We start from the raw sequence: 21275 nt of genomic DNA, 5'->3' as shown, positions 1-21275 counted from the left end.
TAAATTCTAAAAACAAAGACAGGTTTTTAAAAACTACTTTTTTTAGTTTTCAAATTTTGATTTGGTTTTTAAACCATTAGTAAAAATTAAATAATAAAAAAAGAAATTTGGAAGTAAAAGTAGTGTTTATAAGCTTAATTTTCAAAAACAAAAATCAAAAGCCAAATGGTTACCAAACGAGGGCCTTAATCTTTTTATTTTGATAATTAAGTTTATTTCTTCTTAATATGTGAGGTGAACTCTTTGCCAAATGATACGCATCTTTCTTCAAATACCTTGGTGAATTCTTTGCCAAATTTCAAAAATAATAATAATAATAATAAAATAAAAACTATTTGTTTTAGTTTTTAAATTTTGCCTGTGTTTTAAAACATTGGTAAAAAAAATGTAGACAATAAATCAAAAAGTTTAGAGATGGAAAGAGTATTTATAAGCTTAATTTATAAATAAAAAAATCAAATAATTATCAAACCGGCCTACTTTTTTTAATTTTCAAATTTTGATTTTGATTTTGAAAACAATTCTAACATGTAGACAACAAACCTAAAAATAATAGATGAAAGTGATATTTATAAACTTAATTTTTAAAAATTAAATGATTATCCAATAGAATCCAATCAAATGGGAGAAAATTATGTTTGTTTTCTCAGCTTAAGAAAATCTAAATTTTGGGAAACAGGCAGCTCTCAAGCTAAAAAAAAACACCTCAAATCAAGGTTGGATCTGCCAGGAAAGGAGTGGCAACAGAACCCCACTGCTTAGATGTTTGTTGAATGGTCATTTCATCAAACAATCATACTCTCAAAATGGAATTTCCTTTGCACAAAAAAGCTTCTTTTACATCATCAACAGACAGGTCAAACACCACTTTACAGTAATAAGCTTTCTTCTTTTCAGATTCCAAAAAAAGAAAAAGAAAAATCATATCAAATCAAATTAACCTCCAAAAAAATGAAAAATCCTAATGGAAGTAAAGTAGAGAGGTTGAATTGGCTGAGTATTCAGAAACTGTGCAATTGGGTTAGCATGTGTACCAACTCATCACTTGAAGGTCTATCTACTGGCTGCTCTGATAAGCACACAACAGCAATCCTCACAGCCATTAGCATTTCATCTTCTTCCCCTTCTTCACCTATGATACTCTTATCGAGCGCTTCTCGAGCCTCCCCGGCAAGCTGTAAGTGTCGTAGCCATTGACCTAAACTTCCACCACTAGCAGCTTCTCCAAAGAACGGATCTGCGGGATCTCTACCTGTTAGTAGAACAGCCAAAATCATCCCGAAGCTGAAGATGTCGCTCTTATCGCTATACCTGTTGAAACTGGAAACAACAAAAGTCGAATCCGCTTAGACTAACTACTACTTTTCGAGACAAATGCTCATCAATCAAGCTTTCTAAACAGAGAGTAATGAATATCACAACTTCTGTATCCCCCATCAAAATGATGCTAGTTTGCTATAGTTCCCACATTAGTTTTCTTGTACTAGAGAGGCTACCCATTTTACAAGATATCCCAAACAAACTACTTGAACCTTTTTCATTCTTGGGAAGATATATAATACATTTAATACCGAATAAGCTTTTGAGTTTAATAGTAATTTAATTCGACGACCAGAATAGAAGGTCTTAGGTTCAAACTCCTATCTTAAGCACCGGAAGATATCCCAAAAACTAAAATCGTTTTCTTACTAATAACAGATCAAACATCTCAGCCTTTTAGCCTTTTGAATTCAATAGTACTCGGGTATAGTAGCAAAACAGACTGTCCATTGTTCAAAATTCTACAACATCAGCAGAAATTTCAGCAGTAGTTTAACATTTTCAACACCTAAGTTTCAGAAAACATGAACAAATTTGAACCAAAACAATATCGAAACTAAATGGTTATCAAACGTGATAGTTGGTAATAGAATCCTAACCTGCAATCCTGAAAGCACTCGGGGGAGGTATAGGCAGAAGTAGCAGCCACGTGCAAGTTAGAGAATAACTTGTGCAAGCCACAATCAGCCAACCTTGGTTCATACTCAGCATCCAACATAACATTTGAAGGCTTCAAATTGTAGTGAAGAATTTGAGGATCACACTCAAAGTGAAGATACTGAAGACCCTTTATAACCCCAACTGCAATCCCAAGCCTGATTTCCCACCCCAACCTCAACTCATTTTCCCTCACTTTCTTCATTACATCCTCAAGGCTTCCTGTTCCCACATAATCATAAACCAACCAAACTCCTTCCCCTTCCCCAACATAAGCCCTTAAGCTCATCAGATTCCTATGTCTAAGCCTAGCCAGCCTCTCAAGCTGCTGCTGTGTCTGCCTCTTCTCCGACTTCCTCGCCGCGGTCGCAGCCGTGTTCTCGGACCCTTCGAGCCGTTTCACGGCGATGGTTAGTCCATTGTCCAGAACAGTCCTGTAGTACTTCCCATGGGGACTGGACCCCAGAAGCTGATTTTCGTTTCTAAGGGCGTGATGGAGGGTTTTGGGGTCGATTATTGGAGAGAATATGACAGGGCCTTTTAGAATTGGGGTTTTGTTTAGGTATCGGACAAAGCTGCGGATTAAACAAGCGAAAAGAAGGGAACCCATTAAACCTGTAACTACGCCTAATAGAACACTGAAGATGATTCTTCGGACGCCATTTTTGAACCGTGGAGAGCTTGTTGGTGTTGATGATGTTGTTGGTAATGGCGGTCCTGAGGAAGCGAAGTGATTGCTTGTTCTTTCCTGGCATTTTGCGTCGGAGAAATGGTGAAAAGAGAACATTAACAATAATAGAATCATAACCTTAACGATATATCTTTTCCTCCCCATTTGAAAACCAAAACAATTCCAAACAAGGGTTCATTCAATTCCTACTTATTTATGCGATTAAAATTTCTCAGACCCATTTGAGAAAGATATTCGAATCTCAAAACTGGGTGGCGAAGCTATTGGGGAAATTCCTCAAGTTGAAGGAGACGTGGCCATGGATTCATTGGAGGAGATGGTTAAAATGCGAGGGAACATCAAACAGAGGAGGAAAATCTTCAGTGGGAAGACTCGAAAGAATAAAAAATAGGAAGCAGAACATTAGAGAAATTGATCCGTTATGGGAATGAGAGACCAGTCAAATGAGAATCCGCTACTCTCACCATTGAATAAACAACACTCGCACTTTCTATAGCTTGTTCCAACTACAAAAAGCGAGAGACCCAGAAAGAAAAACAACGAAAAGGAGAGAAAATACGATGAAAATTGGAAGGTTTCAGATACCAAAATGGAAAAATGGACTCCAAAACTCCATTAATACAGACAATCAAACAAACTAGCCCGCCTGACTCATAGTTTCCTAAAATCGACAAGAAGAAGATTGAAGAAAGAAGTTCAAAGAGAGAGAGAGATTAATTATGAATACCCAATAAAGGAAAACAGCGAAAACAGAGAGAAAAACGCTCAAAAACAAAAAGGCTTGTATGAAACAGAGAGTGAAAGTTGAGAGTGCAAAGGGAAGGACCCCATTCGCAGTCCTTAGCGACACAACAGAACAGAACAGAGCAGAGCAGAGCAGAGCAGAACAGAGTTCCCCTTCCCGCCTTTTGAGAGAGTTTTCGGTGGGTCCCACTGCCACGTCACACACAAGCTGGGGTCGCTTTCATCGAGGGCAGTTGGTTTCTGTCGACAACACATCCTGACCGTTCATTGCCCAACCCTTTGGAATTTGTGCTTTGCTTAATTTGCTTTTTGCTAAGTAATAATATGATTAATTTTTGGGTTACTGAATTGTAGCTGATTATCATCACTAAACCTTACTTTTTCCTTTTCTTTTTCTTTTTTTTTTTTTGCTTTTTTCCCTCCAATAATTGCTCTTTCTTTTTCTAAATTTTATTGCAATTATAGATAATTATACACTCCCTTTTATCTTTTTCTTTGCTTTCTTATTTTTTTTTTCATTTTTATATTTTATATATCTTATCCTCCTTTTACCATTTTAATTATTTTTCTTACCTTTGATCAATGTTAGATCAACAAATGTGGCCAATAGGACCAATGAGTTTAAACATTCACTACAAAATAATAAATAATTTTCAAATTCTTATCTATCTATCTGGGGAGTGATTGGGCCCAGAAGGCCCATATGGCATATGGGGCCCATTTAATCTCATAACGAGGGCCCATGTCCAATTATGGAAAATCGGCCCATGCTTTCTGAAAAGCCCATAACTATGTGGCAGTAATAATAATAACATATAGAACATGGATTATGATGAATAATGATACAACAAACAGCTAAGGCTTCACTAATAATAAATAATAAAAGGGGGGGGGGGGGAAATATTAAGAAACCAATGTACAAATACACAATGCCCTAGAGATTAATAATAATCATCAAAAGCTTCACCATGAAATGGAAGCAAACTGAATAAAAACCAAAGAAGAAACAAAAGGGACAGCCCTTTTGTGGCTTGGCTTCAAGTTCAAGCTGCTATTGACTCAGGATCACAGCGCAACTCCAAAGCCAAACTGGGCCATTTTACAATAATACAACTCTGTTGGACTAACTTGCAAAGATTGCCCAAGGGGGCAGGCAAGCTGGACCTACCACTCTCTTTAACCTTCTCAAAAAACACTCTTGCCATTTTCACTTCCCACTGGATTTTTTTTTCAACCAAAAAAAAAGAAAAAGGAAAAAACACCCACCCACCACCTCTGACCTCTCCAAAGTCATAAATACATCTATCTTACAAATTTCATTAACTTATATCTTGATGCCTTAATGTCTTCCTCCTTTTTCTGGAATTTCACAACAGTGTCATCCAATTGCATCAGATAGTATAGCAAGAATCTCCACATCATTAAGTTTTAATTCTACTGCCAACTCAAGGGGGGTTTTACCGTCTCCGTTCACCGCCCGTGGATCAGCTCCCCTATAACATATACAGCCATTTTAAAACCATTAATGGTGGCATGGTGTAGTAAGTAAATCATAGGATAAAAAGATGGAAACAGTGAAAAGATTTGAGGTGGTAAGGCATTAAAGTAAAGAGGGTTCCTTCTCATTTATCACCATCTAACCTGGAAAGCAGCAATTTCGCAAATCCAGTTCTGCCTTTAGCAATACAATGATGGAGTGCCGATTGATGTCGAGAGTCGATGGCATTGATATTTGCCCCACATTGTAGAAGGAGCTCGAGCATACCAATGTCTCCAGTTTCGCAAGCGAGATGCAGGAGTGTGCAGCCATCTAGACCCTCCATAGCCTGGCCTTCGCTTGTACCTTCTGAGTTGGAAGAGCTTGTCGATCTCTCAACAAAATCACTGGCTTTGTAGTTATGTTGTTCAAGACCAGTCGGCTCCTGCATTAACATTACTTTAGCAAGAGTTAAAGAGCCACAAGGCACTTGCTTGTACACCGCATTTACATCTGCTTCCGAGTTTATGATGTGACGATAAACGGCCTTCTTGTCATTTGAGCGTACGCCGTCCCAAATCTGTTGCGCCACTAAATGAGGATATTGATTTTCCTTTGGTTTCCGGACGAAGGCCTTTTCTGCATACTGCAATTAAAAGAGAAGTGACAACCATGAAGAAATTTAACTTCAAAACCAGAAAAAGCACGCATACAAGTGATGGAATACTACTAAAACTGTAATAGTTACCAAATCTCAAACCTCAATATTTATATCAACCTTTCAGCATTTTATTTTTTTTTTCCGAGAAAAGCAGAAAGTGCTTACAAGTTATATAAATGAAAGGATTGCAACATCATTTACTATCAAAAACAAGATGTTAATGTAAATAAAAGGATTATTGTTGATGAACGATGATTGTATTAATATTGAAATTTGGATTCTGCATCTACATACCAGATACAAGTGCCCTTGCCTTAAATAAAGTTTTGAAAATCCAAGACTTGAAAAAACCTCGGTCTAACTCAGGACTGAAATACTAGGGGCCTTTGTGATAGCTGCGGTTATTTGTAACTCTAAGTCATCAAGCTGCTATAGTGAGTAGTCTATATCATGTGCCCCACAGAATCGAGATTTTGGACTTTGTACCATTCGGCATCCCAGGAGCTAATCATGTGTACGTTAGATAGCTGTTTTCTCTTCAGAAATTAAACTTCTTTCTTTTATTTCCTCGGCTGGTCCCACAAGTAATGGCCAGTTCATCAACTTGCCAGATGAAGAACAATCAAGTTTCATGTCGATTTTCTCATACTTGGAACACAGGTGCAGAGCATTCCGAAAAACTTGTCAAAATCTAGAGATAAGCTTATGGAAAATTGACATTTTTTCACATGTCAAGGCCACATCCAACTAGGAAGTCTATATTTGAAGGTTTTATTTATACAGAACCTTACAAAAACATAGCTTTTTTAATCTATAATTTTGGAGGTACTTTTATCCAGTTCGTTAAGTTTCCAGTATTAGTGGCTTTTGATCATTTACTAAGAGGAAAATATTGCTTTAGGTGAAAAACATCAAATATTTATATAAATTTGAAGACCTGACAAACTAGGAGATTTGTGATCACACCTTTGCATGAATGAACTTCTCCTTCACTGATATTGGATCAGAATGACTAGGTTTGCTGATAAAATGCATATTCTGTTTATCAGACTTGTACAAGCTTCACCATAAAAATAATAGGTAAATGTTAGCAAACCAAATAAAATGAAATTAGATAATGAACATTGTCTTGACAAACTTATGACTCAATAGTGAAGTTCATTTACCCTGTCGTAACAAGATCGACCTGAAAGGCACTTCTAGATTGCAGCATCTCCTCCCAAACCGAGTTCGCAAAGGTATTTCCAAGAGATTGAAACAAACTGATAACTGAAGGTTCCCACACTTTGACATCCAATGTAAGGGATCTCACCTACACAGTTGCAGAGGTAAGCATTTTGCATGCAAGAAGCAATAAGAATGGCTAACCATAGAAACATCTTTGTCAAAAACGAAGAGCATATTAAGATAGTGTAGCGGTAGGGGGGCACACTCTCATTGTATCAAAAATCAAGAGCACCACCAACCGAAGCAACAAGGAAAACAAGGAAAACACTCGCATACTCCGTCAATAGGACACCAAATGCAATATCATATAAAGGTTCAACCACGAAGTACAAAACTTCTTTTTTATAGGGAACAAAAAGATATCATTGATGTTGTGAAATGAATACCAAAGGTCCTATCATAAGGTAATTACAAGGAGCTAGTCCATTATCATGAGGTAATTACAAAGTACAAAACTACGAAAATTTGTCTTCCGGCTGCAAGCATCGACCTTTATCACACTAGGCTTGTCGATTACCCAAGCCATTTGCATACTGTTGTCATGCCACTCAGAAAATTTTCATGGAATTAATTTTCTCATTTTCAATGAATCATTACAAGATAATTACGTATATGACATACATATATTGCCCCTTTATAATAGCATCATGTTTTCTTAATGGAAGAAGATCACCCAAACAATACACCGCTACTGGATAAAATGCATGAAAAACAAGTTCAAGGTACCTTTGATATGTGAACACCAAGGTTACGATGAACACCTGAACATTCAATACAAACAAGAACACCAAGATTCAAAGATGCCCAGTCAGGTTCAGGCGCACCACAATCTGCACACTTATCATTACCACATACTCTACGAAGTATGTCTATTGGCTTCTCAATTTTCATCACTGATCGTTGCTGTTGCAAATTTCTTGAAGGGCGTTCCAAATGAGAGGAACTAAGGCTTCTTTCAGATGTATATTCTTCAACCGCTGTCTGATCAAAGTCAGAACTTTCAAAAGAACTACTCTCACTTGTAGATCTGTGATGACCACTTCCCATGGGACTACCCGCAAGACACTGATACACAGATTAAAAAATTATATAAATGACTGTTAACATTAATATTTGAAAAACTCCAGAGTGGAGCAAAAAGAAAGGCAGAGGAAATACCCTCTCTGGAGCCTGAGAACTTAGTAATGAAGCAATAACTCCAGTTATTTTTTCAATCCAATCCATTTGATCAAGTGCACTCTCTGCCTGCACTAACATGCAGAAATAGATTTATAGGGAACCTTAAAATTATAGTATCTTCTTTTATTCAGTAAATCTGGAAGTGAAGCATCAATTTACAGCCCAAAACTAGCCCCTAAATCAAACCTGCAAAGTATAACTCTTGGTTGGTGATATGATGCGAAAGCAGAACCTAAGATCAGACTGGTCCGCATCAACTTTGATTGTTGAAGTGAGCAGGTTCACTGTATGATGAGCTACAGATTTCTCATCATGCACCCCACCATGATAATGGTTAGAAAGCCAGCGGCTCAAAAGGCCAGAACCAAGCTCTGAACTATTCCTCTGACCAGCTAGTTGCCCTAGAGACGCCTACAAACCCACATACAAAGAAGCAAATTCAGAGACTATCGTATAATAGAGAGGGAGGGGGTAAAACTTCCAGCTAATGAAAAGGTATCATGATTAAATTACTCACAGATGATTTGCTACACTGCTTGCGATAATAATACAGCAATCCCCGGCTATCAAGAACAAAAAATCTTCTTTTCCAGTCACCTCTCAAGTTTGAAGAACGCTTTGAGAGATAACCTTGTCGAATGGTTTGAACCTAAATTATGGTTGAACAAAAAAAAAATTACGCCATGTGGGGAAAAATGGTAAGAAAAATTATAGCCATGTGAAAAAGATAGATAAATGTTTATGTGCAAGGTGCCTACTGCACCTCAGGAGATCAGTGATATAATGCATACAGACACAAAAAGATGCAATATTTCCTGACCTTTCCTTTTGCAGCAGATTGCATGACTTCCTCTATCATTTTATGTGAACTTCTACCAATGGCTTGAATACCATCCCCATTAGGAGATCCATTAGAACCATTGGATGACCACCTACTCTCCCGATCAACCTGCCTTTTGTACTCTTGCATCCGTTCACTAAGAGCAGCCTGTTCATAGTTGGACCTTTCTCTTGATTGCTGGGCATAGGTCAACACCTGCAAAACAAAAGTGCATTAGTTATTTTACCACCAAAATTATGTAAATAGACAGTTGGACAGAGGCACGTAATATCGACTTATTAAACCAAGTCAAGTTTCCCACAATTTAGTCTTGTCAGAAACCAGAAACTACCTTATTTTATGAGAAATATGAAACCAGAAACTACCTTTAACCTCCATTCTTGTAAAAACAAGAAACTGTCTTTTATCAAGACAAAACACAGGTCAATAGATCAGCACATTTTACGACAGTTTCTTTAAAAGAAAATTTATTTGGATTTTAACACCAATAACTGAAAGGAGACCATTGGTATAAAAACATTAATTAAAAAAAACAAAAACAAAAAAACAAAACGTGGCACTTATTAAAAAATAAAATAAAATAGTAATTTCAACCAAAAATTGCAGATAAACAATACTTTCTGAAACAAGAAATACTTTTCATTCATTTAGCAAAAAGTTACAACACAATCAAAGGCAATCCCAATAGGGGGAAAAAACAAACAAACCATTTGAATTTTGAATTCAATACAAATGTGTGTGTGTGTGTATATTATATTTATATTCATCAGAAAAGAAAGGATAGCCTAAGGGCAAGGGGTTGAGGGGACCCCATGATCACTTTAAAGCAAGCAAAGAAGTATAGTTATAAAAATAATTTTCAATGCACCCCAACAAAAACTAGAGTATATTTCTACATCCATGATCATTTTAAAGTAAGCAAAGAGTACTTTGACTTGTACATACCACTGCTAATTGTCACTCAAAGTATCATTCTTTTTTCATTTTCTTTTCTTTTCTTTTTTTTTCTTGAGTTCGACGTAGAGATTCAAACCTCAGACCTTTTGGTCAAGAGTACACACTCCATGCCAGTTGAGCTATATTCACTTTGGCACTCAAAGTATCATTATTAAAAAAATCTTGAATTTAACCCAAGGAGTGAATATTTCTTGAAAAACAAGAATCCTTTGAGAGGAACCAACTATAGTCTATAAAAACTCAACTAATATCTTCAGAACTCCAAACGGCTTACGTAAGTTCCCCATCAATAAAAAAATCTTTGTTTATGGGAAAAGACTATAAAAATGTTAATTTTGAGAATCATAGATTGCACTAAAGCACTTGTTTCCAGAACTACCAAGCCTCCAGCATTCCAACTTAAAACACCATGAGAAAAGCATGTGAGCCCCAACAATATTGATGTCCAAAACTTTTTCATAGTTGATTGACGAGTGAAAGTTCACAAGCTCTCTAACCCTCAGCATTTCTTTTTCTTATGTTTGGAAGTAATAGAACAATGCACAAATCCAGGTTTTCCAATCATTTAGCCTGACCACCACTGCAAAGAAAGCCATTATATTTCACCTCATTGCACCCCTCCCCTCCCCCCCTAGTCTGTTAATTAAAAGGTCACAAACAATTTTTAAGGAAAGGTTTCCCCATAGAGGCATTCCCAAGTAGGTTAAGGGCCAAGAATCAACGGCATAAACAAAATATAGATACATCTAGGATTATTGTCCCATCATAATTGATACCAGCCACTTCATATTTGAGAAGATTAATTTTCAAAGAAGCCTTCTCAAACACACACGCAGTAGTTGACAGGTTATCCAAGAGCTTAATTTTCATCCACACAAAACAAGAGTGTTATCAGCAAATTAAAGACGGTTTAGGTGTATCGGGTCATTGCTAAAGTTTCCTGTGTGCCAACCCCATTGGAGATAAAGAAATCCAGCTTCGTCCATATTTTGCAACTTGAGCAAGGCTCTATCAGCTGGTAAAGGGCTTAGCCATGTCTTGAACAGTGTTGAGGATTCTATGCCATGGTGGTATCATCAGAAACTAAAAAGTCTTCCAGTTAAGGGAAAAACAAAAGGTTCCATTTAAGAAAAACCGATAGGGTTTTTCTCTATTGCTTTTCCAAATAAATGAGAAGAAAATGGGGGGTTCAAAGAAGGTTTTTTTTGCAGCTACAAGGATTGCAGCGCATTTTCCTGTTGATTAAACTAAACCTGCCAACTTTATCCTCCTAAGCAGCAGCAGCATATTAGGCTCCCTCAGGATTCTAGCAAACTAAATTTGAAAATTATTCCAATGATGGATCAATATTCCCAAATTGAAGCTAAGTTTATTAAACAATCATCACAAAACTCTCGTCTCACTGATCTGCCTTTCAGTAATTGTTATTCTAAAATTGGGAGATATTAAAATAATAATAATTGACACTCATTAAAGAATATATCCAGTTTAGCCCAAAACAAATAGAAGATAACCTGATTAATATACGGTTCCATCTGATGCAACAATTCATAACCCTGCAGGGTAAAGGTAAAAGATGAGTAGGAATACACCAATACAGTTAACAAATATGCTAAAAATAATTTGAGAGTTGACCTGTTTGAAGTAACGAAGATGTGCATCCATTGTCCCACTGACTGCCTCTAAAAATTCAAATCTTTTTTTAGCCTCAACATTAGAAAGAGCAGTCACCTACAAAGATGGATAAGAGTATAAAATACTGAGTTGAATTATTATGAAACTTAATTTGAAACATATATCAATAATCAAGGTATAGTGCAGAAATTACTAGACTAAAGCGCGCCTGCTCGAATGCAGATCTTGCATTATGAAGTTCCTGGAATGTGTACGACCAAATTAGATCTAATGAGCGACATAAATACCACTAAATTCTATGCTAAAAGAAATGGGATGAGACCATTTAAAACTGTGGGTTTAGCATAATACCTCTTCCAAAAGACTAGCAACGTCATTTTTAGTTCCTTTTCTCAAGGACAGGAATTTCTCACGAGCCTGCAATGTCATATTTATCTAAAGTTAACAAAAAAACCAAAGAAGGCATAGATACTTCAATATTAAAACATACTAAAAGAACTGAATCAACTAAAGTCGACTGTTTCAGTTACTTGCAAACTACAAAAGCCGTTTTGCAACCTCTCCTGAATTTCAGATCTTGCCAACCTAGCCGTGCTTAAAAGTTCACTTCATTGCCTCAGCTAAGTATCCTTTGTTCTCCCAGTTTATTTATAAAAAGGTGGGGGATGGAAAGGATGCTTGTTTTTGGGAGGATAAGAAATTGGGGACAGACCCCTCTGCTCTTTGTTTCTCCTTTATTCCAGTTATCTTCTTCTAGAAATCATCGGTTGCATTTATCCTCTCCTGACCAGTCTCCGCCTTATCCTATATTGGGTTTCCAAAATCCATTGACCAACAGAAAAACGACGGATCTCTTTGCTCTTTTGTCCTTGTTTGATAGGTGGATATTCACCTTTGGATTCTGTCCTTCCAAAGGTTTTTCTTGCAGTTTCTTCTTCCGCTGCTTGTCCAATCCCTTCCCGGCCAGTAAGCCTATGCTTTTCTTCTATGTGGAAGGTGAAAATTTTCAAGGTCAAGTTGTCTGGATGGTAGGTTTTCCATAGAAGAGTGAACACCTGAATCATGGCGAGAGGGCTTTTTTTGGTCTACCTGCATTGTTGTATTCTTTAAAAAATAAAACAGTTGAGAACCAGTGGAGTTCTGACTTTGCTTGAGCTATTTGATGTGGCTTCTTCAACGTCTTTGACTTAGCCTCACTAGCTCTCCGAGTTGTAGGAGTTGATCGAGGAACTTCTCCTCCATCCACCATTTTAGAGAAAGGGTTGTTTTCTGGTAGGTTGGGTTTTGTGCTATTCAGTGGAGGAAGAGAAATAATAGAATCTTTAGGAGAGAGTTTTTCTACAATATTTGGTCCCTTGTTAGATTCTCTATTCCATTTTGGGCTTCGGTTTCCAGACCCTTTTGTAATTATTTGCAAGGTCCCATTTTACTTGATTGGAGCCCTTTTTTAGTTAGCTTTCTTTCTTTAGGCTTCTCCCTTTTGTATGTTCGCGTATCCTTTCATTTTTTTTTTCCATGGAAGTTCAGTTTGTCATAAATAAAAAATAAAGGAAAGATTGCAAAAACCACCCTTAAAGTATGGAGGTAGTTGCAATTATACCTTAAACTTCCAATTTTAAGAATTGAGCCCTCAAACTTAAATGGGTGTTAAAATTAGGTCAAATTGGACCTTCAAAGTTTAGGGGTCCAATTTTTACAATTGAAAGTTTGAGGGTGTAATTGCAACTACAACCATATTTGAAAGGTGGTTTTTCAATTTGCCCAAAAATAAGAGTGCACTTAATATTACATCTTCTTGCTTCAGAAGCTTTCTCCACATGGCTTACAAATAAACAAGTTAGATCCAAGGAATTCCATATACATAGATATTTTTTTATTATTAAAAAAAAATCTCTTTTTCTCTAAATATCTATTACAAAAGCTCTAATTCTAAAATTTTCATTTATTCTTTTACATATTAAAAATCTAAATTTTCTATCGTCCACCTCAAGAAAAATAAACACTGGTTATGATAATATACTAATAAATCCTTTTCCACGCCATCTAATTTGAGGAGAGGTAAATCAAATAAAAATAAATGAAACAGCATGGTTACTGTAGCTACATGTATTTCATACAGAAGTTACAACAATCAGACCTGGTCATAGAGAAGACTAGCCTTGTCAAAGCGCTTCCTTGCTTCCTGCACTAACAATAGATACCTTAAAAGATGTGTTCAACAAAAAATGGACAAGCTGCATATTTTGTTCCTTATATATATAGTCTTTTGTAGGAAACAAACTTCAAAGAAATATGAAACAGAGTTTTGAGAAAGAGATCCATAATGAAACTTGGTAATTGATAGCATCCCAAATCAAAGGAGTCTTTTTTTATTTAAAGACGTAGTTCCATTGAGAAAATGATATAAACAAAAGGAGAGCCATGAGAAGGAAATTACATAAATATGTCTTCTAATTAGAACAAAAAAAAATTATTCTTAGAGAAACAAAACAAAACAGAAGAGAATTGAACTTATAAGAAGACTTTTTCTTTCCTGAAGAATACTCGAACATTGCTCTCAAGCCATAGAAACCAAATAGAAGCCCTAGTGAAAATTAAATCAAAAGAATTTAGCTTCTCTTCCACATTTGATGGCCCTCCAAGGTTGTGAGAAGGCCCTTTTATATCATTTGGGAATTAATTCCCAGAAACTACCAAGAAAAGAATGAAAAGGTGGCATTGAGTTTCCACATTGGACTCCCAGACCTATCCTAAGCTTGATGCTACCCAAAACGAGTTCCCACAACAGAATCTAATTTTCATATGTAAATGCCCTTTTCAAATGGCCTCGCATTGTTGAGAGGCCATATTAATAATCTCTGAGAGTCTCTCTAAGAGTTATGAAACTTCTTTCCATCCACACCTCCCAAACAATTCCTTTGACAGCACCCTCCCAAGAACTCCTCTTTTTGAAGGATGTAAACAAGGAGGGTTGAGCTGCCAAGTCCCAAGAACTTTTTCTTTTCTTTTTGAAGGATGGTAAACAAGGTGAGGTTCTTGAGCTGCCAAGATAAATTGAAATCTTAAAAGAGAAGGCCATTCCCCATAAGGTTTGGGCTTAGAAACAATGAAAGAAGAGAAGATCAAGACTCTCCCAACTTTTCCCCTGTTCCTGACTCGATTAAAATCGTACATACTTGGTGATTACATGCAAAATCAAATTTGATTCTATTATAACCATGAGTATCTTAGATAGTTGAACCCATGACCTTAATGACGTGGTTTCAAGAAGCTTGTCCCTTTGATCACCCAACCAATGGAAAAGGAGATTTAACTGACCGATTTTCTTGTCAAGAAAGAATGAAACTAAGCAATTTGTAATTTGTAGTACCTTGACTTCAAGCAAATCAATGTTGACAAACTGCAGTAATCTGTCATTAAGCATATGCTCCACCTGATGAATAGAAAAAGAAGAAAATATAAAACGTGTTCTAACAGAATACCCAACATCCAAAAACCTTTTTAGTATCCTCTATCTAAAGAATTTAAATTTACAGAGAAGGATATCCAGGAAAAAGTTATTCACAGAAATTGATCAGTGACTCAATGAAGCAAAATATAAATTTCATTCCACTTTCTCAAGGAAAAACTATAATTGCAGAAAAGAAAAATTGGTAAAAACTACAATTATGAACAGTGCTTAAAGAAAAGATAATGGAAGACTCGAAGCACATTTATACATGAGACAAATTATACCTGAGAGCGAAGGACTTCCTTGTATGTCCCAATTTCCCTCAGAGCAATTGTAAATTTGGTCATGACAGGTCCTGCAATATCATCTACAAGTTAATTGACCAAGCACAACTAGCAGATTTAGCTCAACTTCAAATAAGAAGAAAATTTACAATAGAAGTCATACATGCAATCATCATGTGAAAAAGAAAGAAAATAAAGCATGACTGGTTGCAAATAAAGCGATATCAATATGACTGCACTCAACAAAGCAAACAACAAAACACCACTAAACAATCACAACCATCAATGCAAGAGTTACACAAAATCATGTGGTCTAATGTCTCGAGCTGGTGTACAACTCACACATCTAACATTACCATATAAATTTTAGAATAAACAAGCACACCTCCAAAAGCAACACTGATTGGGTCATTATGCCCTCCACCAAAAGTTTCCAGGGAACTTGCAAAGGCAATATCACCATCATATCCTTCACCAAGTCCTTCACTGCAAAATAGAAAAAGAAAGGGAAATTAGAACATTCTTGCCGAATCTTGGCCTTGAGAGTAAGAGTTGATCAAACTAAATTAACCAAACTGCATTGAATAGTAAAGAAAATCCTTCTGTCAGTAGCTATGGTTAAGCAATGAACTTTTACAAGTTCTATATGTATGAGAGTAAATGAAGAAAATTAATGTCATTGGTGTACAACCCATCATAAACTCAAGAAGTCCACACATATAACATGAATAGCCATAAAATATCTTTCTATTTAAATTTCCATATCCTAGGAAAACAATCAGCAATGAAGAAACAAGAAAACATGAAATGCTATCATCATCTCCCATGTTACAATACGGATTAGGATCCAATATAATATAGAAGAAGGTTATTAGGATTCTATCAGTGAAATCACCCGTGATGTTTCTCATAAAAAAGAAGAAGGTTATAATGGAGAATGCCAAATTAGAGAACTTAAAAACTACTTAGAATTTCCAACTTGGAATAAAGTCCTCCTCTAAAGAAGACCCCGATTTCAAGTAGAAGCACAACTGCGTTGGTAGAGAAACCTTACATAATTTTTCAACAATCAACAATTATAGAATCGAAAATGCCAAAGTAAACGTACGTGTATTTTCGACATCCTTTATAAAACTTCAAACTCCTTTCCCTCAATAATTCAGCACTTTCCTCCAAGCATTGTATCTGTATCACAAATGACATTAACAACAAAAATAACACCTAGAATTCAGCAACTTCCATAACTTTTCATTCATTGGTGCCAAAAGAGTATGCCCATCTTTAGAATTAGTGTAAGAAAAACCAAGCAAAAAGTGCATATTTGCAGATAAAACAATCTCAAGATGTATTTATCTGCATTCAGAGCCAATGTCAGATGCAAAGATGCTAATGCTCAAAGATGCAAATACCCACAAAAGGGGAGAACAACAAAATAAACTAAAAATAGACAAATGATATTAAGCTTTTTGAACGAATGACCAGTACACTTCCATGGAATGTGGAAAAAACGCAGCTCTTGAATGAAGACAACCAAAAAATCTTCTTGAAAAAGGGAACCCTAAAAGCTTTAACTTAATGATTCAATCTTCTGGCATCGTGATGCAACCTTGAACAAATAGAATTTCAATAAAGGAGGAGAAAAAAAGCTTCGACTTTATTTACTCTTTCTGACTGCAATTAAATCATTTACCAGGCTATGCTTAAAAATCTAAAAGTGTTGGTTTGAACTTCTAGCAGTCACAAGCTACAAGGCCCTGTTGTATTCGTTTTACTTCCATAATCGCTCTGTTCTTTACTTCTTCTTTTTTCCATGGGGGCTTGTTACTTATATGATAAGATGTTTTCGAAGATTTACCTTCTGACCATCGCGATCCTCTCAAGTACCTTCCCATATGCACAATTTTGTTCCAAGCATAATTAGTAGACGGGACGCATATATCACATGGGACCATGGGAGTCATGTACAGAGAGAGTACATAATTTTTCTTTTCCAGATAGGATACATAATTTTTTATTGACAAGACAGGGAAGGGAGAGTGTGTAGTTAAGAAGGCAAGGTTTGAATTATCCAGTTGGTGTTCCTTAAATAATTGATTTGGTTATACTCCTTTTATAAACAACTCCGGTTAAAGTGATTTTCTGGTATATTCCTAGGAGTGCTAATATTTATTCCTACTCTTCTCGAAATTAGTGAAACAGATGTCTTTGTTGCATAAGAGGATGCTTGCCTTTAGAGTCCTAGTTCTTCGTCCAAAAGCTTTTCCTGCAATTTTTTCTTCAGTCTTTAGTCAATTCCTCCTCGTCAAGTGGTTTTCTTTTTTCTTTGTCTGAAAGATGAAGATTCCCAAGAAGGATAAGTTCTTTGTATGGCATATTATGCACAAAAGAGCTAACACCTTGAATTGGATCTCGAGCAAGGGTCAATTTTGGTCGGCTCGCTTTGTTGTATTCTTTGCGAAGGAAAACAAGAGACCTCAATTGTATCCTCTGAATATGTGATTTTGTCGATTTTGTTTGGAGTTGTTTCTTTGAGGCATCCAACTTTTTGCTTTGCCAACTCTTGGGGTTGTAGGAGACGATCAAGGAGATTCTTCTCCATTTGTCTTTCCATAAGAAAGGGTTGTTTCTGTAGCAAGCGAGAGTTTGTGCTATTTTATAGGGTCTTTTGGGCAGGAGAAATAGTCGAATCTTTAGAGAGTGGGCAAGATTATCTTACAATATCTGGTCCCTTGATGGATTCAACGTTTCTTTATGGGCTTCGATGACAAGACCATTTTGTAACTATCCTCTAGGCCTTATTTTATTTAATTGGAGCCCCTTTTGTAGTTAGGTTCCCTTTTGTTATTTTTATTATGCCTGTGTTTTTTTTTCCTCAAAGAAAAATTGGTTGTTCATTAAAAAATAATAATGATAACAATCAAGTCATGTAGGATTAATTCACAAGAAAAAACCGGGGCAGTATTCATGAATGAATGAGCCTGCCAAAATCACTGCCATTTCTTTTTCTTTTTCTTTTTCTTTTTTTTTTTTTCCTTTATGAGTGTTCACTCTATGCTGATGAGGAGACCTTCAGAAGATTAGCTATATTGAACAGCTCATTTTCATGCGGGTAATCTTTTAGGATCAGTTAGCTAGCAGTCCAGCACTCAGTTTAAGGAAACAAAATCAATAATCATATGGTATGGCTTTATCTTAACAATGCCTGTCAGATATAGAAAGACTAATAAGTAGATTCTTTAGGATTAAAAAGGAAACGGTATCGAAGAGGTATGGAAAAGATTAAGGTTTATGGCATTTCTTTGGTCAATTATTACATATAACTCAACGATGATTTTACTTTTTCTGAACAGTAGGTTTCTTCTTCTTCTTTTTTTCTTTTCTTTTTGGTGGTAACCTTCCAAGGCATGGGGATTAGAGATGATGGTGGCCATTATCCTCTACACCTATTTGTTAATATCCTCTTACCAATTGCTTACCAAATCAAAATAATTTAAGGATTTAACAAATAAAAATGAGAAACAAGCAAACAAACTGTGGAGCTCTGGCACAAAGAATATTTGAAACCTGGAGAACTTTCTCATGAAAAACTATGCACAAGATAAGAACTCAAGCATTTATATTATACCACACACACACACACACATACACCTACAGAAACTTCAAAATCCTAATTGGAACAGGCAATGCATAAATTCAGAACCTATACACTTATCAGGGACCATAGTTTCTTTGTGTTGATGAATGCGTAACAAAACTTTTAAAAATAAAAACGAAAAACAATAATGTAAACAAATACGATCAAGCACACGAATAATTGTCTATTATCTTTATCCTTGCAGTCCAACCACGATTTGACAGGAATCCAACTAAAACTGCTGTAAAGGACTATTAAATTCCCATGCTAAGAACAGTAACCAACCAAATTTTCCTAGGCAAGTAAATTTCAAATTTGGTAATACGAGATTATCTGAAATAGGCTCATTACAACAATATCTAACCATTTAAACCACGACCAAGCAAGCTGGTAATCTACTGAACGATGATAGTCATAACTGGCATATCCGTTCGTTAAAGGAATTTTTCCAGAATGGAATTGACTGCTTGGCCAAGAAACAAATATGGAAAGTGTTCATTAAAAGAAAAGGACGGTTTCCATGATCCTTAGAAGGGTTCGTCGAAATATAAAAATACCCTTAAATTTTCTTAAGCTAGTTTTCTTGTATGTCTCAGAAACCCAATAATGATGCATACCCATCAAAATTGAGCTCAATAGAGAAGATGAATTTAAAACAAAACACACACACATTAATTATAAAGTGGAAGGGAAAAAGAGAGCTGACCTGCTTGCGGAACATAGGAGAGTCATCAAGCTTCGCGAAATGCATTTTGAGAAAAAACTAATATACTTGCAGCCAAGGAAGGGAAAAACAAATGTCAATAATAAGGCGCCATTAAAACTCGATCAGGGTAAAGGGGAGCAAACCAAGACATGGATCCCCCAAAAATCGTGAGAAACAGAATCAGATCTTCCACATTCTAGTCCATGATCAACAAAAAGAAAACCCCAGAAAAAGAAAAGCAAGAAACAACGACAGGAGACGGACCCTATCAACAAACCCAGAAAAAAGAAACCTAACAACAACAACAATAACAACAAGAAGCCAGCATAAGAGATAGGGAAAAAGAATGAAAACCCAAAAATTAAAAGGGAAGAATTATTAACCCAGAGGGTACAACAGAGAAGAGGGTGATCAGATAGAAGGGAGTTTTTTTTTTACAGCACCCAAAAAGAGAGAAGAATTAAGAAGGGAAAATTAATTATGTAATTAGCTGAAATTGGTGGGGATTGGTATGATTTGGTTTCAAAACCCTAGAAGGAGAATGAGTGGGAAGAAGAAAAAAGGGAAGAAAAAGGAGGAAATAGGGAATGAGAGGGAAGAAGAGAAGAAATGAAAAAGAGGGAGAAGGAGATCGGAAAAGAAGCATTAATGGATGTGGGTTATGGTGTAATGTATTGGGAATGGAGTTTTGATTAAGAGATTTTCATAATCTCTATCTAAGATGTTTCTCTCGTAACATTAAACCTGAAAATGTCGAAAGGAAACAATGGGGTGTGTGAGAGACGAGGAGAGACAGGGCACAGTCATTGATTAAAGCGAAAAAACAGAGCTTTTTTCCTCTGTCTTTGCCCCCCCTTTTTTTCCCTCTCCTTCTCTCTCTTCTTTCTTTTTTCTTTGTTTTTTATCCCATTTTCCTTCCCAACTTTTGAGTTTTTTTTTTTTTTTAAATGAACTTTTGAGATTATTATGGAAAATTCTCACAGATACAAAAATAAATAAATAAATAAATAATAAAACTATTTATAGAAATATAAAAAAATATATACATATATTGATAGATATGGATGAATTTTTTGTCAAATAATATTAAAATTTTGTTATTTTGGTTAAATAGTTTTTTTTTATTTTTCTACTTTGGAAAATTTCCCTATTGTATTTTAGTCTATAAACTCTATATTTAAACTTTCAAATTATATTCCATTATGGCTTCTTGTACTAAAAAAGAAAAAGAAAAAAACTAGCCTCATGTGTAATTTAGTTTTTGAAATTAAATATATAGAGAGAGTTTAATCCTTGAACTATGTCAATTTGGTTTTTGAACTTTCAAAACTATGAATTTAGCCTTTCGACTTTCAGTACTTAAAAAATTTGCATATCTATTAGACACAAAATTGAAAGTTTGGAGATGTATTAGACGGTTTTGAAAGTTCATGGACTAAATAGACATAAACATAAAAACTCATGAACGAACCATGTAATTTAACCATTATTTTACTACTCACGTTTACTTTGATTACTTTAAAGCACGTGTGTTGTGTCAATGTGTTAATAAGAAAACATGTATCAATGTGAATATAGTTCAACAAGTTAAAAAATATAAATCGTCGACCAATAGGTGAAATGTTCAAATTCTATTACTCTATCCATGATGTGTTTGAAGTAAATTTTTTTAAAAAAATATATAGAAAAATGAGTCGATTTATTTCAAATATAACAAAATATAATATAAATAGTGATATTTTGCTACATTTGAAAATAGTTTTTGATATTTAAAATAATTATCTTTAGAAATGTTGGTTGATTTCGAATAT

The 21275-nt window shown here is 35.5% G+C and overlaps 2 protein-coding genes across 2 annotated transcripts; both read right to left on the bottom strand.

The window, feature by feature from the left end:
- Positions 1–796: 796 nt before the first annotated feature.
- Positions 797–3896, bottom strand: LOC120088305 (inactive leucine-rich repeat receptor-like protein kinase CORYNE). Its single transcript, XM_039045509.2, has 2 exons — positions 1920–3896; positions 797–1320 (listed from the first exon to the last, which is right to left on the bottom strand). The coding sequence occupies exons 1-2, from the start codon at positions 2810–2812 to the stop codon at positions 1002–1004; spliced, it is 1212 nt and encodes a 403-aa protein (XP_038901437.1). The 5' UTR covers positions 2813–3896; the 3' UTR covers positions 797–1001.
- A 356-nt stretch (positions 3897–4252) lies between these two features.
- SFC (ARF GTPase-activating protein) lies at positions 4253–20385 on the bottom strand. The gene is made up of 19 exons (XM_039045498.2): positions 19465–20385; positions 16233–16309; positions 15510–15610; positions 15125–15195; positions 14760–14822; positions 13527–13571; positions 11741–11806; positions 11583–11630; positions 11390–11485; positions 11269–11310; positions 8777–8992; positions 8474–8605; positions 8143–8367; positions 7936–8022; positions 7504–7842; positions 6717–6862; positions 6517–6610; positions 5054–5535; positions 4253–4905 (listed from the first exon to the last, which is right to left on the bottom strand). Exons 1-19 carry the CDS (start codon positions 19507–19509, stop codon positions 4791–4793), a joined length of 2490 nt encoding a protein of 829 aa, XP_038901426.1. The 5' UTR covers positions 19510–20385; the 3' UTR covers positions 4253–4790.
- Positions 20386–21275: the final 890 nt, after the last annotated feature.

This window comes from Benincasa hispida, chromosome 1 (genome assembly GCF_027475165.1).
Source record: "Benincasa hispida cultivar pf3 chromosome 1, pf3_genome.v1.1, whole genome shotgun sequence".
Classification (NCBI taxonomy): Eukaryota; Viridiplantae; Streptophyta; class Magnoliopsida; order Cucurbitales; family Cucurbitaceae; genus Benincasa; species Benincasa hispida.
This window is presented reverse-complemented; position numbering and strand designations above follow the sequence as displayed.

Coding starts and splice junctions, on each gene's coding strand:
- SFC (XM_039045498.2), bottom strand. CDS start 19,509: ATGCATTTCGCGAAGCTTGATGACTCTCCTATGTTCCGCAAGCAG. Junction 11,311..11,389: donor ATCTTCGTTACTTCAAACAG/GTCAACTCTCAA, acceptor TTTACCCTGCAG/GGTTATGAATTGTTGCATCA. Junction 8,368..8,473: donor AGCAGTGTAGCAAATCATCT/GTGAGTAATTTA, acceptor GTGGGTTTGTAG/GCGTCTCTAGGGCAACTAGC.
- LOC120088305 (XM_039045509.2), bottom strand. CDS start 2,812: ATGGGGAGGAAAAGATATATCGTTAAGGTTATGATTCTATTATTGTTA. Junction 1,321..1,919: donor GAGTGCTTTCAGGATTGCAG/GTTAGGATTCTA, acceptor TGTTGTTTCCAG/TTTCAACAGGTATAGCGATA.